At 43.5% G+C, this 23061-nt stretch overlaps 1 protein-coding gene and 1 pseudogene across 4 annotated transcripts in view; one reads left to right on the forward strand and one right to left on the reverse strand.

Moving 5' to 3' along the window:
- Nucleotides 1-7323, forward strand: part of ERICH2 (glutamate rich 2) — a 31501-nt gene extending 24178 nt beyond the window's left edge. For 2 of the 4 annotated variants that reach the window (XM_058549224.1, XM_058549225.1), the window contains 2 exons: nucleotides 5025-5096; nucleotides 5971-7322. In XM_058549224.1, coding sequence (XP_058405207.1) covers nucleotides 5025-5096; nucleotides 5971-6092 — 194 coding nt within the window. In that variant the 3' untranslated portion in view covers nucleotides 6093-7322. Of the gene's footprint in view, nucleotides 1-5024; nucleotides 5097-5970 lie in introns of all 4 variants that reach the window. The other 2 variants (XM_058549227.1, XM_058549226.1) reach the window with 2 other exon arrangements.
- Nucleotides 7324-12200: 4877 nt separating this feature from the next.
- On the reverse strand, nucleotides 12201-12588 carry LOC131410516 (large ribosomal subunit protein eL31-like; annotated as a pseudogene).
- Between the last annotated feature and the right edge of the window lie 10473 nt (nucleotides 12589-23061).

Here is a 23061-nt window from a genome sequence, read left to right on the forward strand (position 1 = left end):
TAGAGCCATCGAATAAAATATTTTGATCAAAACTATTTTCGGTGGCCCACAAACATAGAATTTCCAATCAGAAGGAATCCTTAGAGAAAACCACGTCCAAGTCTCTATTTTTGTGAATAATGAAACTGAAGCAGAGAGAGGTTAAGCAGCTTGCTCAGCCCCACCCAGGGAGATAGTGACACAGCCAGAGCTGGAACCCCAGCCTCCTTCTCCCACAACACCTTTCTTCTCTGTGAGGCTAGGGTAGAAGTGAGTGATTCTGTAGCTCTGGCTCCCAGTTCTCTGTGTTTCTTGTGGAGCCTAATTGTGGGAAAATTTATGTATTGTATTTCCCCATTCATCAATCATTTTAGAAAGCCTCTGGCTGAAGCCTACACAATATATGCACTAATACCACCACATCTGTTAGTCAGTTTTGGCTGTTAGCCCTGCAGTATGCTATGTAAACAGCAGGTGTGCAATAAAATGCTTATTGACCTAACTCAAACCAGTAAACACACATTACGTGCCAGGTCAATGGGGATGAAAAAGTTCAAACTGATCTATCTTAATGGGGTTATATCCTTTTAAAAACTCACTCCCTTCCTTCCTTCCAACAAATATATATTGAGCACCAACTGTGTACCAGACATTCTGCTGGGAGCTGGAGAGAAAGCAAGAATCTGAGCTCTAAACCCTCTTGGGGTTGACATTAGACATGGTTTGGTTTGGTTTTCACACATACTGGCTCATCCAGTAACACTGTTCCACTACTTTCTGTCAGTGTCAATTAGTGATGCCTCTAAAACCAAGAATTAGGCTATAAGAAAAAGAGCTGTGGAGGGCCCTAAGACAGGCACCATGTTCCAGGGAGCCAGTTGAAGAAGAGCGTTGCTCCCACAAGGAAGAAGGAGCTGACTGGGGGCGTGCAAAATAAGATTGGCGCCCTTGAGGCCGATTCCCAGCCAACGATGTGAAATTAGGGAGGCTCGGGTTTAGCAATGCCAAGCAAGTTCAAGGAAGAATGGAGAGTTGGAGACAGACTCTGTCTCAGGGAGAAGAAAGTGCTGGTTCTTTGATGCCAATAGGAACACTTGGCTGAGGGCTGCCCACAGTTCCTCTCTGTATTCACAGCAACAGACAAAATGAATTTTTTTAATCTAGCATGGACCCCAAAATATTATGTGTAAATTCTTACAGTATAGATATTCTTTTGTCTCTTTTTTCCATCTTCTAGCTTTTCTACAGAGCACTCCTCCTTTCTCTCTATATTTATAAATTTATATATGTAAATGTAGATTATATGTTTACACATTTATGTATTTATTGAGCACCTACTATGGGAGTATTTTTTGTTTAATTTACACTGTTTAATTCTTAAATCTACTCTGTGAGGCAGGTATTATTAACCCCACTTTCCAGATGAGGAAATTGAGGCTTAGCAAGGAAAACTAATTCACACCAAGTCACACAGCTACTAAGTGATAGAGTTAGGACTCGATCCCAGATGTGGCTTGAAAGACTATGATTTCCATTTCCTCATTTGATTTATAAGCTTATATTTCTAGCCAAGCAGGCAGAGACTTGGAAAAGAAATACTTTTGTGGATTAATCAGGCTTGAAATGGCTCGTATGGCTGATTAAAATATTTTCTTTATTTGTATCTAAGGCAATTAATTTATATGAAATAATGCATCTTTGTCTCTTCGGAAATGTTTTGCAAATTCATTTTCTTGAATAAAGCTTCTGCTTCCTGGTGTGTTTTCTTGCTGTCCTGTTCTGGTGTAGTCACTTATAACTTTATTTGGCTGCAGTCACTTGTTTCCCACTTGGCGTCCCGGGTGCCCATGGGTTCTTTTCTCTTTGTCCTGCCTGTTAAAAAATTTGTGTTGGGTTCCCCCAAGAAATTTTATCTGTTGGTGAAGGCTTGAATTTTATCTGTCTTCTACACACAGTTTTTATATGGTCCTAATATTTCCTCAGCCATTTTCCTGCTGTCTCATGTAGAACTGATATCTGTGCTCCATGCCATTTCCCACCAGGCATTGGAGGCAGCCTGGAAAAGTGGTTTTTAAGTGGAACTGAAAGTCAAGAGTCCCAAGTACTTTTCTTAGTTCATCTCCCGATTGACGGTGAGATTTTGTGCCAATCAGTTGTCCTATTTCTTGGTCTCTTCACATATAAGAAGAGAACCTGCAGCTCAGTCTTCTCAGGGCTCCACACTTCTGCTCACAGGCAGCCCAAGATTCTACACAAAAAATCATTTAGGCCTGGAAGACATATTTCATCGATTATAATAATCATAAATGTTTAAGAATAATGGCCTGAAAATCAAAATGGTTCTCTTTATTATAGGTCTACCACAAATACAGACATATCTTCAGAAAAGTTAGTTCCTATAAAGTTTTCTGTTTCTTTTTGAGTAAAATAAATCACCCTTTACTATTAGCCTAGAGTATAATTTTATCTAGGCATAAGGGACTGCTTCCTACTCAATTGTCTGTATTTGTTTATTCTGTTTTTTCATGTTTTGAGGGCTTCAGCTCTAGTGCCAGGCATTCTCATAGAGATGCAACAGTGAACAAGACCAGCGTTCTGTCTGCTGTAGAATAGCCCCCAGTCTGAGAGACTTAGAGCCCCACGGGCAGCAGAACCCCCCTGCTCCCTACCCCAGCCCTTCAGCCAGAAGAAAACATCCGCTGAATGCTTAGGATGGAACCAAGCCCTTCTCTGAGCCCAGAACCATTCCAGGAAAACAGATAATAATGAACATTTATTCAGCACTTACTGTGTACCAAGGACTAGACTAAATACTTTATCTACATTATCACATTGATTCATCAAAACACCCCGGTGTGATCAATAGTATTATTACAGATAAGGGGACTGAGGTAAGAGATAGTAAATACTTTCCCCAGATGACCCAGCTAGAGAGTGTCAGAACTAGCATTCACATCTGACAGGCTTTTGTCAGGGCCCACACTGGGCTCTGCTTATGGGCCCAGGTTGGGAAACAACCCCCAGGACACCAACTGCATGTGCTAGAAGCTTCTCTTACCTTTTTACAAACTCTACTAGCCTGTCAAAGAGTAAGAAGGATTTTTGATTCATCACCTAGAATGGATATTGCTGGGCTAAGTTTCAAAACAGATGCCATACCCCCACTCTGAAAATTGACAGTTGCCATCCATTTTTTGTTAAACCATGAGAGTAGCTGATCCCATACTCCAGTCCCTTGAGATACTCCTAATTCCACCATGAAATTTTCTAAACTATGGTCCAAGGAATATTAGTTCAAGATTTCTTAATAAGTGTTCCACCAAAAAAGGTTCCATGGGAATAATAAAAACCACATTCTCTTCTCTGTAAGATTCATAATAATTATGAGCATATTAATAGTTCTGTAAAATCCTGCAATTCTTCCTTACTGGAAGCTTTACCTGATTAACTTCATTTAACCCAGTTTCCCAAATATGTATTAACATTTTAAGAAACTAGTATCTCAAGGAGCAAGTTGGAAAAACCCTGCTCTGAGGCTTAGCAGAGAAAGATTTAGACTGCTAATGATAAGCATATTTTAGCCCAAGTTAAAATGTATAAAGAGTTATTTTTGTTAGAAACCTTAAGAGATGTATAAATACCTATAAGGTCTTGAAAGCAGCTTTTGAGGCAGGTGTACAATCATGCTAACCCAGATTGATGGTAAATTGTTATATTAGTAGATTAGGAAATAAAGACACTGGTTTGGTGTGTCAAGATGAAAGCCACATGGGGTGAGGTCCTATGAGCCAATAGGACCTAGTTGAACCATCCACAATTCTCTCTCTTATGCTTAGCCAGGTGAATAGCACACTTGATGTTTCAGTGCCCCCTAGGGGCCATCAAGATATTGCACAGGTGTCACAATATTAAATGGATGATGCAGGATTATGAATGACTACTCCTCAAGGCAGGTGGGAAAAAGGTAGAGAGAAATCTGTAGAGTGAGATCTGAAAAAAAATAGTATAAAAAACTCTGAGGGGCCAGCCTGGTGGTGTAGTGGTTAAGTTTGCATACTCTGCTTCGGCAGCCCAGGGTTCAGAGGTTCCAATTCCAGGCACAGACGAAGCCATGTGTGGCGGTGTCCCACATTCAAAAAATAGAGGAAGACAGTCCCAGATGTTAGCTCAGGGCTAATCTTCCTCAGCAAAGAAGAGGAGGATTGGCAACAGGATTGGCATCAGACCCAATCTTCCTCATCGAAAAACAAAAAACCCTGAAACAAAAGGTATAAATCATTCTAGCCTCTAGGATGTTGGTAACCTACCAACAAGCCTTAAAAAAAACCTACTGGTATGGTCCAAAGGAAAGATGACACATTCACATGAAGGATCAGCAAAAAGGAATAAATAGTGCTAAAAACAATGGATCTGATGAAGAGGGGAGAATGCTGTTAAGTAGGTGATGACTGGGGTGTGAACTAGGGTAAAAGTTTTCAGGATGAAAAGAAAGAAGAAACATCAGTTTTCCCTATTTCAAAGTTGAGTTTTTAAAAATGACTTCTTTACCATAGAAGAGCTTGCTTGAAAAGAAAATGAAGAAACAAAAACCACTCTGTTCCTTTGTGTTTGGATTAAACCTTTAGTAAAGGATGTGTAGACATTGAGTGGGTGAGGTGAAATGGGAGATTAACAGACCTCTAGGCACACAGTCTTCTCATTAGGAAGTGTCCATATTTTCAAGATTTGTACCTTGTTTGGAGAATAATTATGGTCAAGAGACACTTTGACTACAGGCCTATGAGGGAAGCCTCATAGTGATGGAGACTGCATTCTTTGGACAGGAATTAGAAAATATAATAAGGATTATATCTCTTACAAAGCAACTAAGATAGGGAGAGCGTTTTCTTTATTTGTACTTAGATATACCCGTGGTATAATTGTTGGTGTTTATCGCTTTCTGCATTTTCGCTTACTCTGATTGACAGTTTCAGACTCATTCTGAGGAGCCTGTTTGCTAAAACACTTTGAACATTAATAACACACATCCTGTTGTCCATTTTCAGTTCTAATCTATGAACCAGAAAATCCTGAGGCCAAGGAGTTTTTCTCACTTATTGAAGAAATGTTGCTGATGGGTAAATTAAAAAATTGAAATTCGTTTTTTTCTCATAGAACTGTGAGCAGTCACTATTTAAAAACTCGGTATCCCAGGAGATTGGCAAAGTACATCCTCAGAAAGTGGTTGAGCAAAGGCATAAACAAACACATAGATGGGGAGAACAGATTGATGGTTACTATAGGGGAAGGGGGTTGGGGGAGGGCAAAAGGGGTAAAGGGGCATATACGTATGGTGACAGATAAAAACTAGACTATCGGTGGTGAACACGATGCAGTCCATACAGAAACTGAAATATAATAAGGTAAACCTGAAGTTTACACAATGTTCTAAGCCAACGTGACCTCAATAGAATAATTTAAAAAAAAAAAAAAAAAGGCCAAATGGTTGTCTTAGATGGTTTAATGAAACCAGCTTGTCCTCTGGATGGTCAAAATGACTCCCTTTTCTCTGTGGGGTGGAACTGCCCGAGCAGAGCAGGCTCCCTGGGCACCAGGCATCAGGCACCGACAGAGTTTTTGAGGGAATATAGCCTGCTAATTGCCCCATGTATTAAAGGGATTATCCCACAATTCCAAGGAAAGCCAGTACCCTCTAAATTACCCTAAATCTCACTCACTGTTATTGTATTTAAGTAAGAATTACATTGACAATGGTTATAGACTTATGTTTTAAATTTACTTTAAATCCACAAACATCTTTGTGCCAGTAAGAATGTATTCTTCTTTGTATTACTACTTTGACCCTACCTACAGTTAGCAAAGTTCAGCTCAGTTCTCACATTCCAAAAATGGGTATTTCTTGGTGGATGGAGAAGCAAGGAGAATTATGATTTTTCAAAGAGAGGAAATATTAAGAAACATTTTAAGCAATTCTCTTCCTTTCTGTGGCAGAGAAAGCTCAAAATCTTGAGGAAGATGATGAAGATAGTGAAGACGACAGTAGCGGTGCAAGTGAAGGGGAGAGCAGTGAGGGTCTAAGTGAAGAAAGCTCCGACAAATGTGAAGATGGGTGATGAACGCTGCCGCTATGGTTTACTCTTCGTGTATTTTCATTTCTGTATATCATGGAAATATAAAGAAGAGAGCTGCATTTTGCTCTAATTGTTCTTTATTTGGTACAGAGTTCTTTTAATTTATCCAAGTTAGTTTGAGTTCCTTCATAATATTTAGGTTTTACTTTAATGTGAGTTACTCAGAGGAAAATAGTCAATAGAAAACACTTACATAGCACTAACTATGTGCCAGGTACTGTTCTACATACATCAATTTACTTAACCCAGCAGACCCATTAGGTAAGTACTAGTATTATCCGCATTTGACAGATGAGAAAACTGAGGTACAGAGAAGGTGAGTAGTTTGCGCAGCATCATACACCTGTTGAGTGGTAGAGCCTGGATTTGTATGTGGACGTTATGGCTGCAGAATCCATACTCTTAGCCCGTCCCTTGACCACCACTTCAGGCACTTTAACCTCCTTGGTTTTATGTTCTTTATGGCATGTATCAGTACCTGAAATTCTTATTTAATATTCGTTCTTGTCATCTTTTCCCTTTCTGTCAGAAAATGTAACCTCCATGAAGTAGGACTTGATCTTTTTCAGCATTATGTCCCTAGCAACTGGATAAGTGCCTGGCAAATAACGGGATATATATACCAGTGAATGAGTGAATGAAGTGAAAGTTAGTGAAAATGTTTATAGTCTTTCATGAAACATTTGTAAGACTTTATTACACTTTTTATGTATGAATCTACATTATTTTGCTGATTCTGTATTCCCTGATGAATTTCTGCCACCTTCAAATTAGGTTGTAAGGTAACTGAGGTAAAAATGAGAAAAATATTCCTAAGTAATTTGTTTTTGAGTGTGCCAGTCTGACTTGGGGGTAGGCATTTTGAATTTTTATTCTTATATTAGCACAATATCATGTCATATCCAAAATGCTTGCAACATAGTTTATTCTGTGGGCATTTTGTAGCCTGCTAACACTCAGAGGAAAAAATTCTGCACCATTTCATGGGAATGACTGAAAGAAATGAAGATGGGTATGTATAATCTTCTAGTTACATAAATAATCAGGTAGCACTGGAGGGCCGACTGACACAGACCTCGGGAATGGTTTGTTCTTTTCATTTGAGGGTTCATTACTCCTCTGCACCACAGGAAAACCACCATATGTCAATATGATGACACTTATCTGATTATGGAGCTCCCCCTACCATAAGAAGTGCATAAAATACCCTAAAACTGATATTGCAGACTAAGTAAGTTACACTAATGAGATTTTAGTTTTCTTTTAAAGGAACAGGAAAGGTCTGAGGAAGAAACTTTCTAAATAAAAAGCCATGATATCACAGGCCATGTTACAGCTAAATCTAAGAATTTGCAGGGTTTGCTCATGCAGGATAATCAGTACCCTTCTATCCATATTCTTCATACTACTTGGACTCCTTAATCAATGAAACTTAGAGTGTTGGCATAACCTAACATAGGCACGTGTGTCTGTGTGTAGTAATAATAGCTAAAAGATAATCTGTGAAGTATTTTTATATAACCTAACCCTCTAGCTTCTCACGATAGTCCTAAGAGCATGCTTATCTCTGTCAGTTACACGAATGGAATTTGGGATGCTTAGGGATATCCAAAGGTTGAAGTTAACTGGAGTATTGGAATTCAGATGAGGTAATTAAGACTTAAAGATGCTAAGTTATGTCCCAGGATGAGAAATCTAGTGAATCTTGAGCTCAGCGTTCCATGCTGCTTCACACATAGCTAAACTCTAGAAACTGTTTAACGAATCGGCAAACAAGTTGTATCTAGGTAGACAGTTCAGTTCCAGACCTATGCCTTCTTCAAAACTTTATAACAGGTTACAACTGTGTGAAAGAACCCAAATATGCAACAACACGGGGATGTGTGAGAATGTCTACTCAATGGATTTAAGTTTGAAACTATTTCATTAAGAAATGAAATAGTTTCATTTATTCAATAAATATTAAAAATAAATATTTACTGAAGGCCTACTAGGTATGCTATGGGGAACAAAACTCAATCCCTACTCTTAAACAGCACTGTTGTAGTTGAAATACAGGGTGATAAACACTACCATTGAGGAAGTCCAGGGTGCTAAGGGAGCACACCGGAGGGGCACCTTAGGCAGGCCAGGCATCCAGGGAAAGCATTCAGAGGGAAGTGAAGTCTAAGTTGAGAAGGTAGAATGAGTAGGAAATAGCTACAAAAAGAGGATGTGGGGAAGAATGTTCTATCAGTAGATACATTCGGAGTCCAGACAGTAAGTAGGTAAGGTTGGATTCAAAACAAAAATGAACCAGTTAGAGATGAGACAGATGAAGCTATGGTGATAAAAGGGCTCGGTAATGGAGGATCTTATAAGCTGCGTTAAAGTTTGAACTTTATCCTTAGAGTAGTGGGAAGCCATTGAAGGATTTTAAGGAAAATAATGATTGTATTTGAGAAAGAGCATTCTAGTAGCCAGATAGAAAAATGTTGTCTCAAACTACAGGTCATGATCCATTGGTCAGTAATGAAATCATTATAGTGAGTCAGTAATAGCTGGGGTTTTTAAAATTAAATACGTAGGATAGAAAATAGCACACATTGCAAAAGAGTATGGGAATTATGGTTTTGTGAAATTTCTGGTTCAAGAGTTTGTGTGTGTCCTAGATCTTGATGTGAAATGTATTTCTTCCTATGGACCCAAATTAAAAATATATATATATATGAAAGTGTAGAGAACAGACTAGAGTGGAATACAAAACTCCACTGTGTAGGGGAAGAAGAGAATTCCTCTACCCTCTAGGTCCTTCTGGCTGGGCTACAAATAAAATTGACATGAGGTAAAATAACAAGAGAAAATCAAACAGAGCTTTATAACATGTATACATGGGAGAAACCCAGGAAAACTGAGCAACTTGCCAGAATGGCCAAAGCTGTCACCTTAAATATCATCTTCAGCTAAAGACAAAAGAGGATGTTGGGGGTGGGGAGAGTCAGTTATGGAAGGTTACTAGAAAAGCACAGTAAACAAGATACGGTTATTATGCAGATTTAAGTCCTTGCCTTCCACATTGGTAAGAGTTTCTAGAGATAAGGTCATCCTCCTCTTCCTGGTATAGAGAGGGAGATATCTTTACAAATGGAGATTTCCCTTACAAATATAAATGTCTCTTACAAAGGGTAACTTCTGTTTGGTTTTCAGAGCTTTTCCCATGTCTGCATTTTTTGTTTTTGTTTTTTTTAAATAACTAGCCAAAATAGTCCTCATGCCAAAGAGACACATTTTGGGGTGGCCAATTCTGATCCACCACAACTGTTACATAGAAATTCTAGCAGTTCAAAATTATAGCCTGAAAAGAGGTAGTAGCAGAGAGATGCAATGGAATGGAGGAGTTATTTGAGAGGTAGAAAGAACTGACAGGAATTAGTGATGAATTAAATGTTGGGGAGAGGTAGAGGTCAAGGATGACTTCCAGTTGGATAACTGGGTCTATGGTGGTACTCTCCCCTAAAAAAGGAACACAAAGAAAAGCAGATTTGCTGGAGAAGATGGCAGTTCACTTACACAGGTTGAGTATGGGAAGTATATTAGTTTTCTATGACTGCTGTTACAAGTTACAACAAACTTAGTGGCTTGAAACAACACAAATTTATTATCTTCCACTTCTGGAGGTCAGAAATCCAAAATGGGTCTCACTTGGCCAAAATCAAGGTGTCAGCAAGGCTGCATTCTTCCTGAAGGCTCTAGGAGAGAATCTGTTTCCTTGCCTTTTCCAGCTTCTAGAGCCTGCCAGCATTCCTTGGCTTGTGGCCCCATTCCTCCATCTTTAAAACCAGCAATGTCTGACTGGGACCTTCTCACATTGCCATCTCTCAAGTTCTCCCGTTTGTGAGTTTTGTTAAATTAGCATTTGTTAAGTAGAACTTTCAGGTGTCAGATGGTGAGCCATGGTTCAACAAAGACCACCAGGGAAAGTGAAATAGAGTAGTTTATTATTCACAGGTCCTGGAGGAGGTATACTGCATGCCTTGGAGGGCCCACATGGGGAGGTCAAGGTGCAGGCAGAAAGTGAGCAGGAGAACCTGGGATACATGTCTTTATTAGGGTCCATGAGTGGAGTGCTTTTGGGGTTCCTGGGCTGAGGCTGAATTAGTCAACTCACACCCAAGAAAAGCAGGGTTTTGGTAAGTTCCATGGGGATCTTATGTAAGGGGCACACAAAGGGAAGGAGCTGGGAAGCAGGAGAGACTATTTATCACCAGGGGCCTTAGGGGAGTCATATCAGGAACTTACTTGTGACTCTGTGGGCTATTATCTCTGATGCGCAAACTGTTACCTAGGGCATACACTTGAGGGAGAAGCTAGTGTCAATTCAGGGCCCCTGTAGGTCACTTAGCCACACAAAACGGACACAGAGGCAGCAATATTATGGAATAGTTTAGCTAAACTCTCAACACCCTGCCTCCCTCTTCCACTTTAAAGACACTTATAATTGCTTTGGGCCCATCTGGATAATCCAGTATAATCTTCCCCATCTTAAAGTCAGCTGATTAGCAACCTTAATTCCATCTGCAACCTTAATTGCCCTTTGCAATGTAACCTAACATATTTATGACTTCTGGGGATTAGGATGTAGATATCTTTGGGAGTGGGGGGGCATTAGTCTGCCTACCACAGAAAGTAGTGGGTGTTAGTTTTTTTGGAACTCATGGTATGGAGCTTCATGGTATGAAGAGAGAGTTTGACTGGAGATATACACTTTAAGTAGGAGTTATCAGTTTAGACTCAATTAGATAACACATAACAGAGATATCTCTTTGATTAGAGATAATCAAAGATAAGACAATGGTGGCCCACAGAGAAAGTATAGGCTGAATAGAAGAGGACTGAACATAGAATTATCTTAAATAATACATTTAAGAACATTTAAGTGGTAGTCCAAGGAAGAAAAATGCACGAAGGAGACAGAAGAGCTAGGAGGAAATTCAGGAAAGCGAATATAGTGGATACTGTTGGTTGCCTACTCAGCATTTATCCCTCTCTGCTTCTTTGCTAAGAGAGCCCTCATTCTGAACAAATATTCACTCCCCACACACGTAGCCATAGAACTCAGGAAAGACACCCTCAGCCAATCAGTACATGGCATTTCTCTGGTGACTTATTGTTCCAAAGGTTGATGGGTGACCTACATTGGCCCAATCAGATCAAGGATCTTATTTCATGATTGGAAGGAAAGGTTCCTCCATTCCTTTGGTTAAGAACCAGGAAGCATCCTGCCCTACTTACTGCTGGCAGCCATTTTGTGATCATGAAAGGAACTAATCTTAGGATGAAGCAGATGCTGTACATGGTAGAGCAAAAAGAACCTAGGTTCTTGGTCATGTTCAGCCATAGAATCAACTGCTCTGGAAGCCACCCAGCCCTCTGAGCTTACTGTTATTGTGAGATAAATTTTCTTATTGTGTAAACCAGTTTGGATTGAGGTTTCTTTTACCTGCTGCCAAGTGTCCTCATATTGAGTAAACCGCAGAAACCTAGAAAAGAGTTTCAAAGTCTGGAAAGATCTACTAAAAGTTATAGAGAGGACAAGTAAGATAAGAACTAAAAAGAGTGATTGATAGCAACAAAGAAGGTAGTTGGTGACATTAGAGAGAGCAGTATCAGTTGAGTGTGGGAGGGAGAGCCATATTTCAGTGAGTTTGAGTGCACTGGAGGTAAGGAAAAGGAGAACAAGGAGTTGACTATGAAGGAAAGAAAAAAGATGAAGTATTATTGAAGGACATAAGGCAAAAGGAGTATTATTTTTTAAATGTTTAAGATGAGCATATTTAGCAGGAGGGATGATAATTAGATGTACTGATAGCCTATTATGTGTTAGGCACTGTACTAAGCATTCCATGTGTTGATGTTTTTAGTCTTCATAATACTTGTATGGGGTAGACATTATTATCGCCATTTACATATGAAGAAACTGAGCCTAGAGAGATTGAGTAACTTTCTAAAGATCACATATCTGGGCATTGGCAGATTCAAATCTAGGTCATTTTTTTTATTTGGTGGTTTTATAACTTTATTGGATAATCAGTGGTCAGTTGTCATCCACAGTCACTGTAGATTTTTTAAAGTGGTGACAGGTACATAGATAACCAACACTTGTCTGGTGAATCTTCATCCTCAGTACATTTTCTTGCACATGGATGTGCTATGAGACGTTCCTCATTCTTTTGGCCCAAGCAGCTTTGTTGAGCCTGGTGTCAATGCACATATCCAGAGTTCCCATCTCCATGGCAAATTTCCGAATCTCTGTGAGTGCTAGAGAGGCACACTTCTTGAAGCCCACTCCATGGATGGATTGTGAATGTTGATGGTGTATTCTCTCGTCACTTGCTCGTTGATGGCAGAATGGCCCTTCTTGTCGCCACCCTTTGCAGGAGCCATTCTGCCAGGCCCAGGTTGGAAAGGAAGCCTGCAAGGTATCCCAAATCCAGGTCATTTTACTCTAATGCACTATCTTTCACCCGGTGCTTTCCTCCCTAAGAGGCCAGTAGAGAGAAACAGATTGAAGAAAGGGGGATAATTTATGAAGTAAAGACTATCTAGGGGCCGGCCAGGTGGCGCAAGCGGTTAAGTGCGCGCGCTCCACTGCGGCAGCCCGGGGTTTGCTGGTTCGGATCCTGGGTGCGCACCGACGCACTGCTTGGCAAGCCATGCTGTGGCGGCGTCCCATATAAAGTGGAGGAAGATGGGCACGGATGTTAGCTCAAGGCCAGTCTTCCTCAGAAAAAAAAAGAGGCAGATTGGCAGATGTTAGCACAGGGCTGATCTCCTCACAAAAAAAAAAAGACTATCTAATACCTTAGAAAATGCATATAACATAACTTTAGTATGCGGTAGTTGGTTCCATTTGGACCCCTGCCCCAGCAGTCCAAGTGTGGAGTCAGATAGCCTCTCCTTTGTTCTCCAGTATTGGTCCTTATAGCATAGTCTTCAGTTATCCTACGTTTCCTTATGTAGTAAACAATGTGATAACTTGCATTCTCTCTAATTGAGGTTTTTTTCCTTTTAACTTACTCTGGTTGACATGTAAGATCTATGTAATTTTGGGTTTTTGCCTGAAATATTGATGTTGGACAAGGGGGGGTGCTTGAATAGAACTCATGGTGCCAGGTGTGAAGGAAAGCCTAGATCTATTGGAAATGTTTTGGGGTTCTGGGCAAGTATCCTATATCATGAGGTATTGAGAGTTCACAAGAGGCAGGTAAGATGAGGCTGCCAAGGCCAGACTAAGGAGAGCAAAGGGGTCTCTGATTGGCCTTCCTAATAAACTCCCCAGCTGCCATGGGATATGAGTTATAATGGAGTCGCAGGAGTGTGTAGAACTTAGAGAGGCTTGTGAAGTGAAGAACTAGGAGATGAGATTGGCTTGCATAGCCTTGTTCAAAATGTACCTCTGAACCCGGAGATAGCCTATAGCAGACATTGTGGTTGATTCTCTTACATCCATTGCAACCTAGATGATAAGTCTAAGCTAATCTTGGTACTCCCATCCTCCTTGCTAATAGGCTTTTTTTTTTAAAACAGCTTTATTGAGATATCATTGACATATAAAAATTGTATTTATATATACATTTAAGGTATACAAATTGATGATTTGACATATATTGTGAAATGATCACCACAATCAAACTAATTAATGTATCTATCACCTCTGCATAGTTACCAATGTGTGTGTGTGTTGAGAAGATTTGAGATCTATCCTCTTAGCAAATTTCAAATATATAAGTACTGTTAACTATCATCACCATGCTGATTTCCAGAACTTATTCACTTGCATAACTGAGACTTTATACCCTCTGACCAACATCCCTTTGCTACTAGTTATTACTAGACATGGACAAAACTCAGCCAATCTCAACTAATAAAACAGGAGCAGGAATTAGATGTGGACAAGAAAGCAAGTAGCCCTCGTGGCTACTGGCAGCCATCTTAGAACCATGAGGAGGCTTTATGCTGAAGCCAGTGTTAAAGACAGTAGAGCAGAGAGAAGAAGGGAACCTGGTCTTTCATGACATTTTTACTGACTCCATCAGCCCTGGTTTAGTGCCTGTCCTATCTGTGAATATCCTATGTAAGACAATAAATTTTCTTACTATTTAAGCCTATTTGTTTCAGATTTCCTATTACTTGTAGCTGAGAGAGTCCTACCCAATGTATCTGCCAAAGCATAGCAAGCATGATAACACCTAAGACTGTAAGCCATATATATATATCACATTTTGTTTATCCATTCATCCAGTGATGGATACTTGGATTGCTTCCAACTTTTGGCTCCTGTATAATGTTGCTATGAACATGGGTGTACAAATACCTGTTCAATACTAAAAACTTTTAAATTAAGCCTATACATGGGGTGGAGGGAAGTCTGGAAAACCATTAATAAAAAGGTTAACCAGGGTTGTGTTTAGATGATGAGGTTATTTCATTTTTCTTCATTATAGTCATATACTTTCTTTAACAATCATATATTACTTTAAAGGAAAAATTATTTATTTTTCAAAGAAAGAAACTTTAAGAGTTAAGGTAAAACTGACCTGAGATACAGAAAAGTTAATACTCGGAATGGAAGAAACGAAAAAAGAGTATTCGTGGAGTGCCTAATATGTGAGGCATTTTAGCAGGCCTTAGTACCCTTTTTGGTGTACTGGAAGCTTCTAATGAGGATAAATACTAAGTAAATAAATGGGTCATGAAGTTCAGAAAAGAAATGTCATCTGAGACAGAAACTTACTGATCTTCATAGAAGATTAACCAGTTAGTACACTCACAAATTTGCTTACCCTTATGCCTAATTGGACTATTTAAGTAGGGATAATTGCAATCCATCACCAATAGCCCCCCAAAAGTCCCTGTTTTCTTAGAATTTATTATCTAGTTCCTATTGCTGCACAACTGTATGAATATTTTTTTAATAGTTGCTTAACTTTCATGAGGTCTTTTCCCTCTTTTTTAATACTTTAGCTTGCCTCCTCTTCTACTCTGGAACAAGGCTTTTGGTGTTTCATCCCCTCAGGTCCCTAAGTACATTCCTCTCTAATAAAAATTATTCTAAATGTGTTTTCATAAAAAGGATTATTTGAAAATGATCATCCTGTAAAGATGGTAAATTTCACAGTTCCCTGTCTACCACTGACAGTGTGTTAGGAGGAAAATCTCTTCCCCATCATAAGAGGCACCAAATTCAGTCTGTTCCTGTTGGCATCAGAAGAACTCAACCAAAGGCGGGGCCAAATACTTAAATCAGCAGACAACATTGGCATCCTAAAGCTACCTTCTCTTAGCTTGCAACCCACCAATGAAAGAAAATAACAGGAAAAATATTAAAAACCATATATACCAAATGGAGTTAAAAGAATACTTTAAGAAATGTCTCCAAATAAAACTTGCTAAATTGAGATCTTTTATAACCTGTTAAATCAATTATTTGAATACTAGTGTAACTGGCTGTCCTCCTTAGGCTAGTTGAGGTCTCCTAGGTGGTTCTTTTTGGGACTTATTTCTTTTCTCTTCTCTATGTTTTCTTCTCAACTCACCTGAATCCAGATGTAGAAAAGAAAGAAACTTATGCTAAATGACTGCGCACACTCATTCTGCACTTGCTAGGTGTCTTCCAGATGACCGCCTGAAGATTTTAGGAATATATTGTCTATTCAGCTGCACAAAATAAAAACCAGCAAAATATGCACTGGTTGGTTATAGTGTTCCAGGAACCATCTAGGCTAGGAATACTTGGCTTAAAAAAAAATTACCTGCCCTCATGGAGCTTACATTTTAGTGGGAAGAAAGAAGCAATAAATAACGAAAATATACAATATGTCAAGTGGTAAAAAGTGTTATAGGAAAAAAAACAGAGAAGGGGTAGGGAGTGCTGTGGCGGGGGAGAAGGGCAATTTTAAATAGAAGGATAAAGGAAGGTTTCCCTGAGAAAATAACATTTGAACATTTGAGCAAAGGCCAGAATGAGAAGGAACAAATCCTACAGATACCTGGGGGAAGAGCTTTTCAAGCAGAGGAACAGTAATTGCAAAGTCTCTGAGGTGGGAGCATACCCTAGAATGTTCAAGAAACAGCAGGGAGGCCAGTGTCACTGGGGAAGAGTGAGGACTTCGTCACAAAACAGGCTCCCTTTCACCCCTTCTCAAGTGAGTCTGAATATTCCATCAGAAAATTTTCTCCTTTAGGAATCGGGGTGTTGAGGTGGAGTGGAATACACAGTCCTGATCTAGGGAAGAGAAAAAAAAGGTTTTACCAGTTCAAGTTTCCCCATGCTCCAGTGCTTGTCCGTAGGTTATCTATCCCTGGCTATGAAGTTGAGACAATGTGCCTATAGCCCCAGTGAGAAGATATTGATTATCATTTAATCAGCATATTTAGGGATTGCTTGAGATTTCAGGTCATGCAGATCTAAAGGATCTCTGACCCACCCAAAGGCAGAGAAAACAGGACCTCAGGCCCACAACTGAGGGTAAGAGAGAAAGAACCAGCTCCAGGGGAGTAACTGCTTTGGGGAAACCCATGGGACTGATTTGCAGATGATACAGGTGAGAACCTTGGGTGTAATAAATAAATAAATTCCAGTGAGCTCTTACGTGTAAGTTCTTGACATGAAGGGGACTGAGCTAGAGCAGCAATGATGAATCCCTCCCATTAAGTTTCGAGTTTTCTCCCCTGAGTAACTGGCCAGGATTAGGGAAGGAACTGGATCTGAAATAGAAGTTTAAGTTATCAGATTCTCCACAACTAAGTTAGAACCTTCCAGAACCTTCCTACAAACAGCAGTCCCCGGCACCTAAGTCTGAAAATAAGAGCTAAATACCTGTTATTTTAAATAGTTCAAGAGCTTTTACACTGAAAGATATGGATAAAAATATTACTATACCTAGTCTCCCATTCCATACTCTCTCTCACTCAAAGCACCTCGTGCAGGAAATCATCTTCCTTGCATCCCACTCTTTTTGGAAGGGACTGATTCTGCCTTAATTTTTGTTGAGAGAAGAATTGAAAACATAGCTTAAAAGCTCTCTGTCAGAACTACAGTTCAGATCTGCTATTTCCTTGGTCTCCAGTTTCTCAGTGAAACACCTGGCCTGATATCAAAGAGTTCCCTTTGTAAGGCTATCTTAGAGGAGCAGCTCTATGGGAAAGAAACAGATACTCTGCATCTCCTTCTCTTTCACGAAGGGGACAGAGACTCTGGGTGTTTCAGGCCACTTTTTGCAGCATCTTTCAGCATAAAAAAAAAAAAAAAAAGGCCCCGCTTTGTGAAATACGGCAGAACGAATGAAGTAGAAAGGGCCTGGAGTTTTCCTTGAAGGACTGCTTCCTTGTGGGTCTCCTTGTTTCTTTTCAGAAATTGTAATCTATCGCCACCTGGTGGTCCGTCCCTCTGTCATCGTGTTTGGAATTGCAAGAACTGGGCGTCTTAAGATTTGCCCAAGACTTGCCCAAATACAAATCACTCTGTCCTCCTTGATTAATTTCTTTAATATTAGAATATTTTCATCTTTTGAGTATCAAGGGGGAAGGGACTACTTGACGATTATCTGAGGAACTCAGCTCTCTTTTTTTAGGAGAAAAGGTTGTAATTTCCGGAGTCCTCTCCAGCGTTCCGGCTAGAATTCTGCCTCCCTCGCCACAATTTTAACCCTTTCCTGTCTCCCAGGAGTTTGTGCGGTGGGGTCTGTTGGGGTAGAGGTGTCGATTTAGCTATGGTCTCCAAAGAAAGTCCAGAATTATTGGGGGAACTATCTTTAAAGCACGCAAACACACCGAATAGACCTTAGCTCCGACTTAAGAAAAGCCGAGTGTAAGGTTAACAACGCTTCCCACAGCCCTCGTCTCGGGAGACAGACGTTTAAACGGTGAGCACTGCCATTTTTTTTTCTCTTTTTCGGTCATAAATTAGATACTTAAAATAGACCTTAAAAAGCCGGCTGAAATAAACCAACACCGTGGCTCTAAATTACCTTTCCTGGAGGCTAAAAATGCTAAATGTGTCAAAAAAAAAAAAAAGATTGACGTTTCTTATTTACTCACCTTGACTTGGACCATGTTTTACGCATAAAAATCCCCGCAGCCCGTCTGGGCGACCCTTCCACGCCTTACTCTCCTCCCACCTACTCCCTTTTTTCCTTTGCCGAAAGGCTCGGCTCCAGATCTGGTTGGAATATCTTTAAACCTCCCGGGGAAAGGACGTTGTAGGCGGAGGGTCGCCTTCCCAAGTCCCAGCCATCATTGACCTAAAGGAAGGTTGTCCTTGGCAGACAGGATCGAGCAGCCGGGGCTGCAGGCTCGCGAACTCCGGGAAAGAGAAAGCGGAGGGGTCGCGCTCACCCACTCCTTCTTCTGCCTCTGGGCGTCGTGTTGCCATTTCTTCAAAGCCCTAAACCGTAGATCAAATGCAAACGAAACAGCTGGGCGGATACCACTCCCTTCCGGGCCCCACCACCACCACCGGTTCGAGTCCCTAGAGCGAATATCTTATTTCCACCCCCATTATTCAAAGCATCTTCCCCCGGGAGTAATAAAAGATAAAAAGAACAGTGAAAAACACAAACAAAAATACAGATTCCAAGTGTTCTGAAGAGCCAAAAGACAACTACAACTACTCTCCAGGCAAATTCTTACCGGGAGGAGAAGGCGGAGAGGGGCGAAATGCTCCCAACAAAGGAAAACAAACGCAGCAGTTACCACCGGGAGGGAGGCGGGCGCGGGCGATTGGCCAAGAGCTAAAGACTGAAGCTGACCTAAGGGAGGCTGAAGGGAATGAGGGGTGGGCGCTGTCCTTGGTGCTGAAAGAGTTGGGCCCCGCTCTGAACTCGATGCGGTGGAACTGGGTGGGATTCTAGGCCCACAGTTCCTTACCATGTCCGCTGAGCCCGAGTCTGGGTTAGAATGGGAGATAATTGGAAAATAAATCAAATCCATGAATTCCTCAAGTCTGTAGCTCTCCCTGCCTAACTGGGATGTCAACTCCATGAGTGCAGGGATAATGTAAGTTGCTGGGACACTGTAAGCTCCGTAAGAAATAGTAGGTGATTAATAAATGTTCGTTTAATTACTAATATTTAATTAAACAATTTTAAATTAAAGACGAGCAGGAGCCTTCATTCCTCCACTTCCCCTCCATAGAGGAGAAAGGGAGGAACATCCTCGCAGCTGGACGGACTCAGCTTTAATTTCGATACCTGGTCTTGTAGGAGATTTCTTTTTCCAACGAGATTTTCTTGGCTAAAACATTAGGGATGAGCGTTTTGGACAACAGGGTCAGAAGAGGGAGTGGTTGGAAACTTCTCAGTCTGATGCCACAGGTGACAGTAAAAGAATCTTCCTTTCCAGGGAATTTCGACTCTTGGGAGAAGGTTAAGGAGACAGAGGGCGAGCGGGCATCTTCCTGGGACAGCGGACACGGAGGGACTTGGAGATTTGTCACCACCTTCCGCCTGTCTCCTTGCCCCGCGCATCTAGAATGATTTAGCACTGGCACCCAGCTCCCTGATTGGTGCAACCATCGCTTTTAGGGAGGCTCGAGGAGGGGGCGTGGGTGGAATTCCGCTCCTCACCTCGTAGTAAACCGCTCATTTCAAGAGTAGCGAAGAAGCTGCGCCGTGCGCAATTTGAAGAGATGTTTTCTGCGTGGAGGGGGCACGCCCACCCTGCCCAGCCGGGAGCTCTGGCCCCGGAGGAGCAGTTACCGCACGCCCGCCGTTCAGGATTCTTTTGTGGCCTTAAGAAGTGCCCGAGTTTTTATTGGAAGACGGAGAGAGGGGGACAGTATTTTCTTTAGTAGCAAGGGCAACGCAGTTACTTCAAACCTCACAGCGAGATCCCTCTTATTGATGGGACTATGTCTTCTCAGGGCGGAATCTTCGGTCTCCCTTATGGAATTTTCAGTGATTTGTAAGATTTTTGGCATTCCCACTGTGTCATGGTGAAAGGCGATAAGACATTCAGAGAGAAAGGACGGGCCTCGGGTGGACCAGCAAGGCCGCAGACGTGTCCATAAATAACCCCCGCCTGCTGCACCGCAAGAGGAAAAAAATCACTGTGAAGCCGAGTAAAGGAATCACTAGTTACATGGGGTCACCCAGACACACACACAAAGATCCACTTTGTTTTGCCCTAAAGAAAAAGAAACTGAGGTAGAGGAAAGAGAACATAAATTAGCGACGAGGGTGGATGAGGGATGTCTTATAGAGGCAGGAGAGGAACAGAGCCTAGCCAGCCCCTCCAGGTGTTGGTTCCGGCGCGGGAAGACCAGGCTGGCAGAGGGCCTCTCGGTCGCTGGGCGCCTGGCGCCCTCTGGTGGAAAATTTTCCGTGAACGCCTGTTTATCGCAAGTGGCTTTTCCGAAAGCGGCAATTCATTAGGTATGCTTCAATATTGCGAAAGGAGAATCCTTAAAGCTTGAAATCGAAGGGGGAGTGAGGGGAGTGGGCCTGGGCAGGAAGGGCCCATTCGTCCCTACCCTCTCCGCCCCCCGCCTGGGGCCACCTCTGTGCTCGAGTTCCCCGTGTGTATGGAGAGGCGCTCGTGCGTGATATTAACCTTCAGATGTGATCAATCAAGAGGACTTCTTTCTCCACCACCAAGGGGACCAAAGCTATCAGGGAGCGCATAGGGGGTGGGCAATGGGACTCTTTTGTCTGCCGGTGGCACTGGGTAGCTGTGCTCAGGTGAGGTACTTTGACCCCACTCCCCAGCTGGATGAGGAAACTAGTGAAAAGGAGAGATGGAGATTCCTCCAGGGTCTGAGTGTCTCCCTCTGCTTTCTGCCTCCTCTGCTTTTTTACAACAATCCTGGCTCAGTAGAGAGCCAGTGAGGACAGGATCCAGAGGGAGTTTTCGCTTAAGGAAGCATCGCGGGGGTCGCAGTACTGGGGGAATCGCGGGGAAAGAAATAGAGGCAAAGCCACTGCTCTTGTCTTTTCGAAGACATGGGAGGGGGAGGGTAAGGAGGAAGAAGCGCTCAGCGAGGCAGAATTCTTCAAAGGAATTATCTTTTCCCTCGTCTTACCCGACACCCTGCCTATTTCAAAAAATAGAGTGTGCTGAGTACGTTCTGGATTACTCATAGGGCCTTTTTTTTCCGGGCGCAAAACCGTGATCTGGATTTATAATCGCCCTATAAAGCTCCAGAGGCAGTCAGGCACCTGCAAAGGAGTCCCGCCGCTCTGCCGACGAGCTGCCCCAGCGAGCAGCGGCCTCGTGATTCCCCCGCGGAGCCGGTCCCCTCCTCCCCACTCCGCCCCCGCCTCCCCCGAAGCGGAGCAGCCGCCTCTCCGGATCGCTCTCTTCTCCTCCCGGCGCTCGCGTGCGGGACGGTGCTAGTGGGAGCGAGGCAGCAGCTGGAGGTGACGACGGGCAGATAACGCCTGTGGCAGGGCCCGGCGGAGCTGAGCGGATCGCTGGGCGCTGTGCAGAGGAGCGGCGGGAGCGCCAGGCTTGCTGTCGCCGAGCCGAGGTGGGTGAGCGCGCAGCCGCCGGCACTTCCCAGTGCCCAGCCTCGGCTGTTCAGCTGGGTCCTCTTCACCCGAGGTTTCTCGGCCAACCCCACCTCCGGCGACCGCCATCTACCCTCCCGAGCAGAGTGCCTCCCGCCCGCCCCAGTGCTGGCTCTCTCTTGGTGCGCCGCGCAGGGACCCCCGCCCTCGCACTCTTCCGTTTCGCACTAACGAGATTCACGCCCCGGGGACGCACAGAGGCTGAGGCTCGCCCTGAAGTGGAGCGAGAGCGAGTTTCCCCTGCGCTTCCCTGCTGCGAGCGCCCATCACACCGAAGGGTTCTTGGGCAGCAGCAGCCGAAGGCGCGACTCGGAGCAGTAACCTGTTACTTCCCCCAGAAGCTGCGGTTTACCTGCTACCTGCGTTGCTTTGCGAGTGCGCGCGCGGGGCTAGGTGTGGGGTCCTATGGAGGGTGTAGAGGCGGTGGCCGGCAGGTGCTACTCTGCGGGGTCTTAGATCTATCCAGATTCGCCCGCACTCTCTCTGTCCCGGGGCCTTCGGACGCCATCGCGCCAGCGCCGAGCAGGGGCGCCGCGCACGGATCCTTGTCCGCCGAGTCTGGCGCGCTGGGGACAAGTTCGTTTCACCGGTGACGTTCTCCTTTCTTGCCTCTTTCACGTTCTCCGGGTCTGTACCGCGAGAAATCTGGGGTCGTCGGAGAGTTGGGTGGAAGGGAAACACAGAACCCCGGACCGAGCCTCGTCCTAGGCTTCGAGATAGCTTAAAGCGGAGTGGGACACAAGACGGGGAAGAGCGAGGTTCGGGCCCGCTGCTTTCTAGCTGTCTGGTCGCGCAAGGTGACTGTAATTCCTCCCCGGCCAAGTCCGAGAGAGAAAGTAAAGATATGGACCCTTTTTTCCTCTCAGCTTGTCTCACCTAAGTCCTGGGGCCTCGGAGCAGTTAGTCTCCTTCTTTCCAGGGAACTAGCCAGACACAACAGCGGGAACCAGACACCGAACCAGACGTGCCCGCCCTGTGTGCCCTCCCCCCGCCTGCCCGCCCGCCGGCTGCTGAGAGCCCAATGGGGCTTGTCGCGGCTCCGCTGGAAAATCGCGCAGAGCGTCCGTTGCCCTCCTAGCCCAATCCTCCGTGCCCTCGCGTCCTGCACTGGCGCTGGGCCCCCCTACTCTCAGCGCGGTGCTCCAGGTCACCCCGCTGTGCAGCCAGACTGGAGAGCCGCCCCGGGCTACGTTGCCCGCGACGGAGTCCCCGAGCTCGCGCACGCGTCTCCCCCTCCCCCAGGCGCACCTCGACCCAGCCCGCTAGCTGCCCTTCTTCCTGCCTCTCTCTCCCGTTCCCAGACTTCAGGAGGAGCGTCCGCGCTCCCGACCGCTCAGTCGTGTCCTGGGCGCCGGACCCCGGAAGCCCTCCCCGCACAGCTGTCGCTTCTCTTTGCAGCGGGTTCC

Source organism: Diceros bicornis, chromosome 10 (genome assembly GCF_020826845.1).
Source record: "Diceros bicornis minor isolate mBicDic1 chromosome 10, mDicBic1.mat.cur, whole genome shotgun sequence".
Taxonomy (NCBI): domain Eukaryota; kingdom Metazoa; phylum Chordata; class Mammalia; order Perissodactyla; family Rhinocerotidae; genus Diceros; species Diceros bicornis.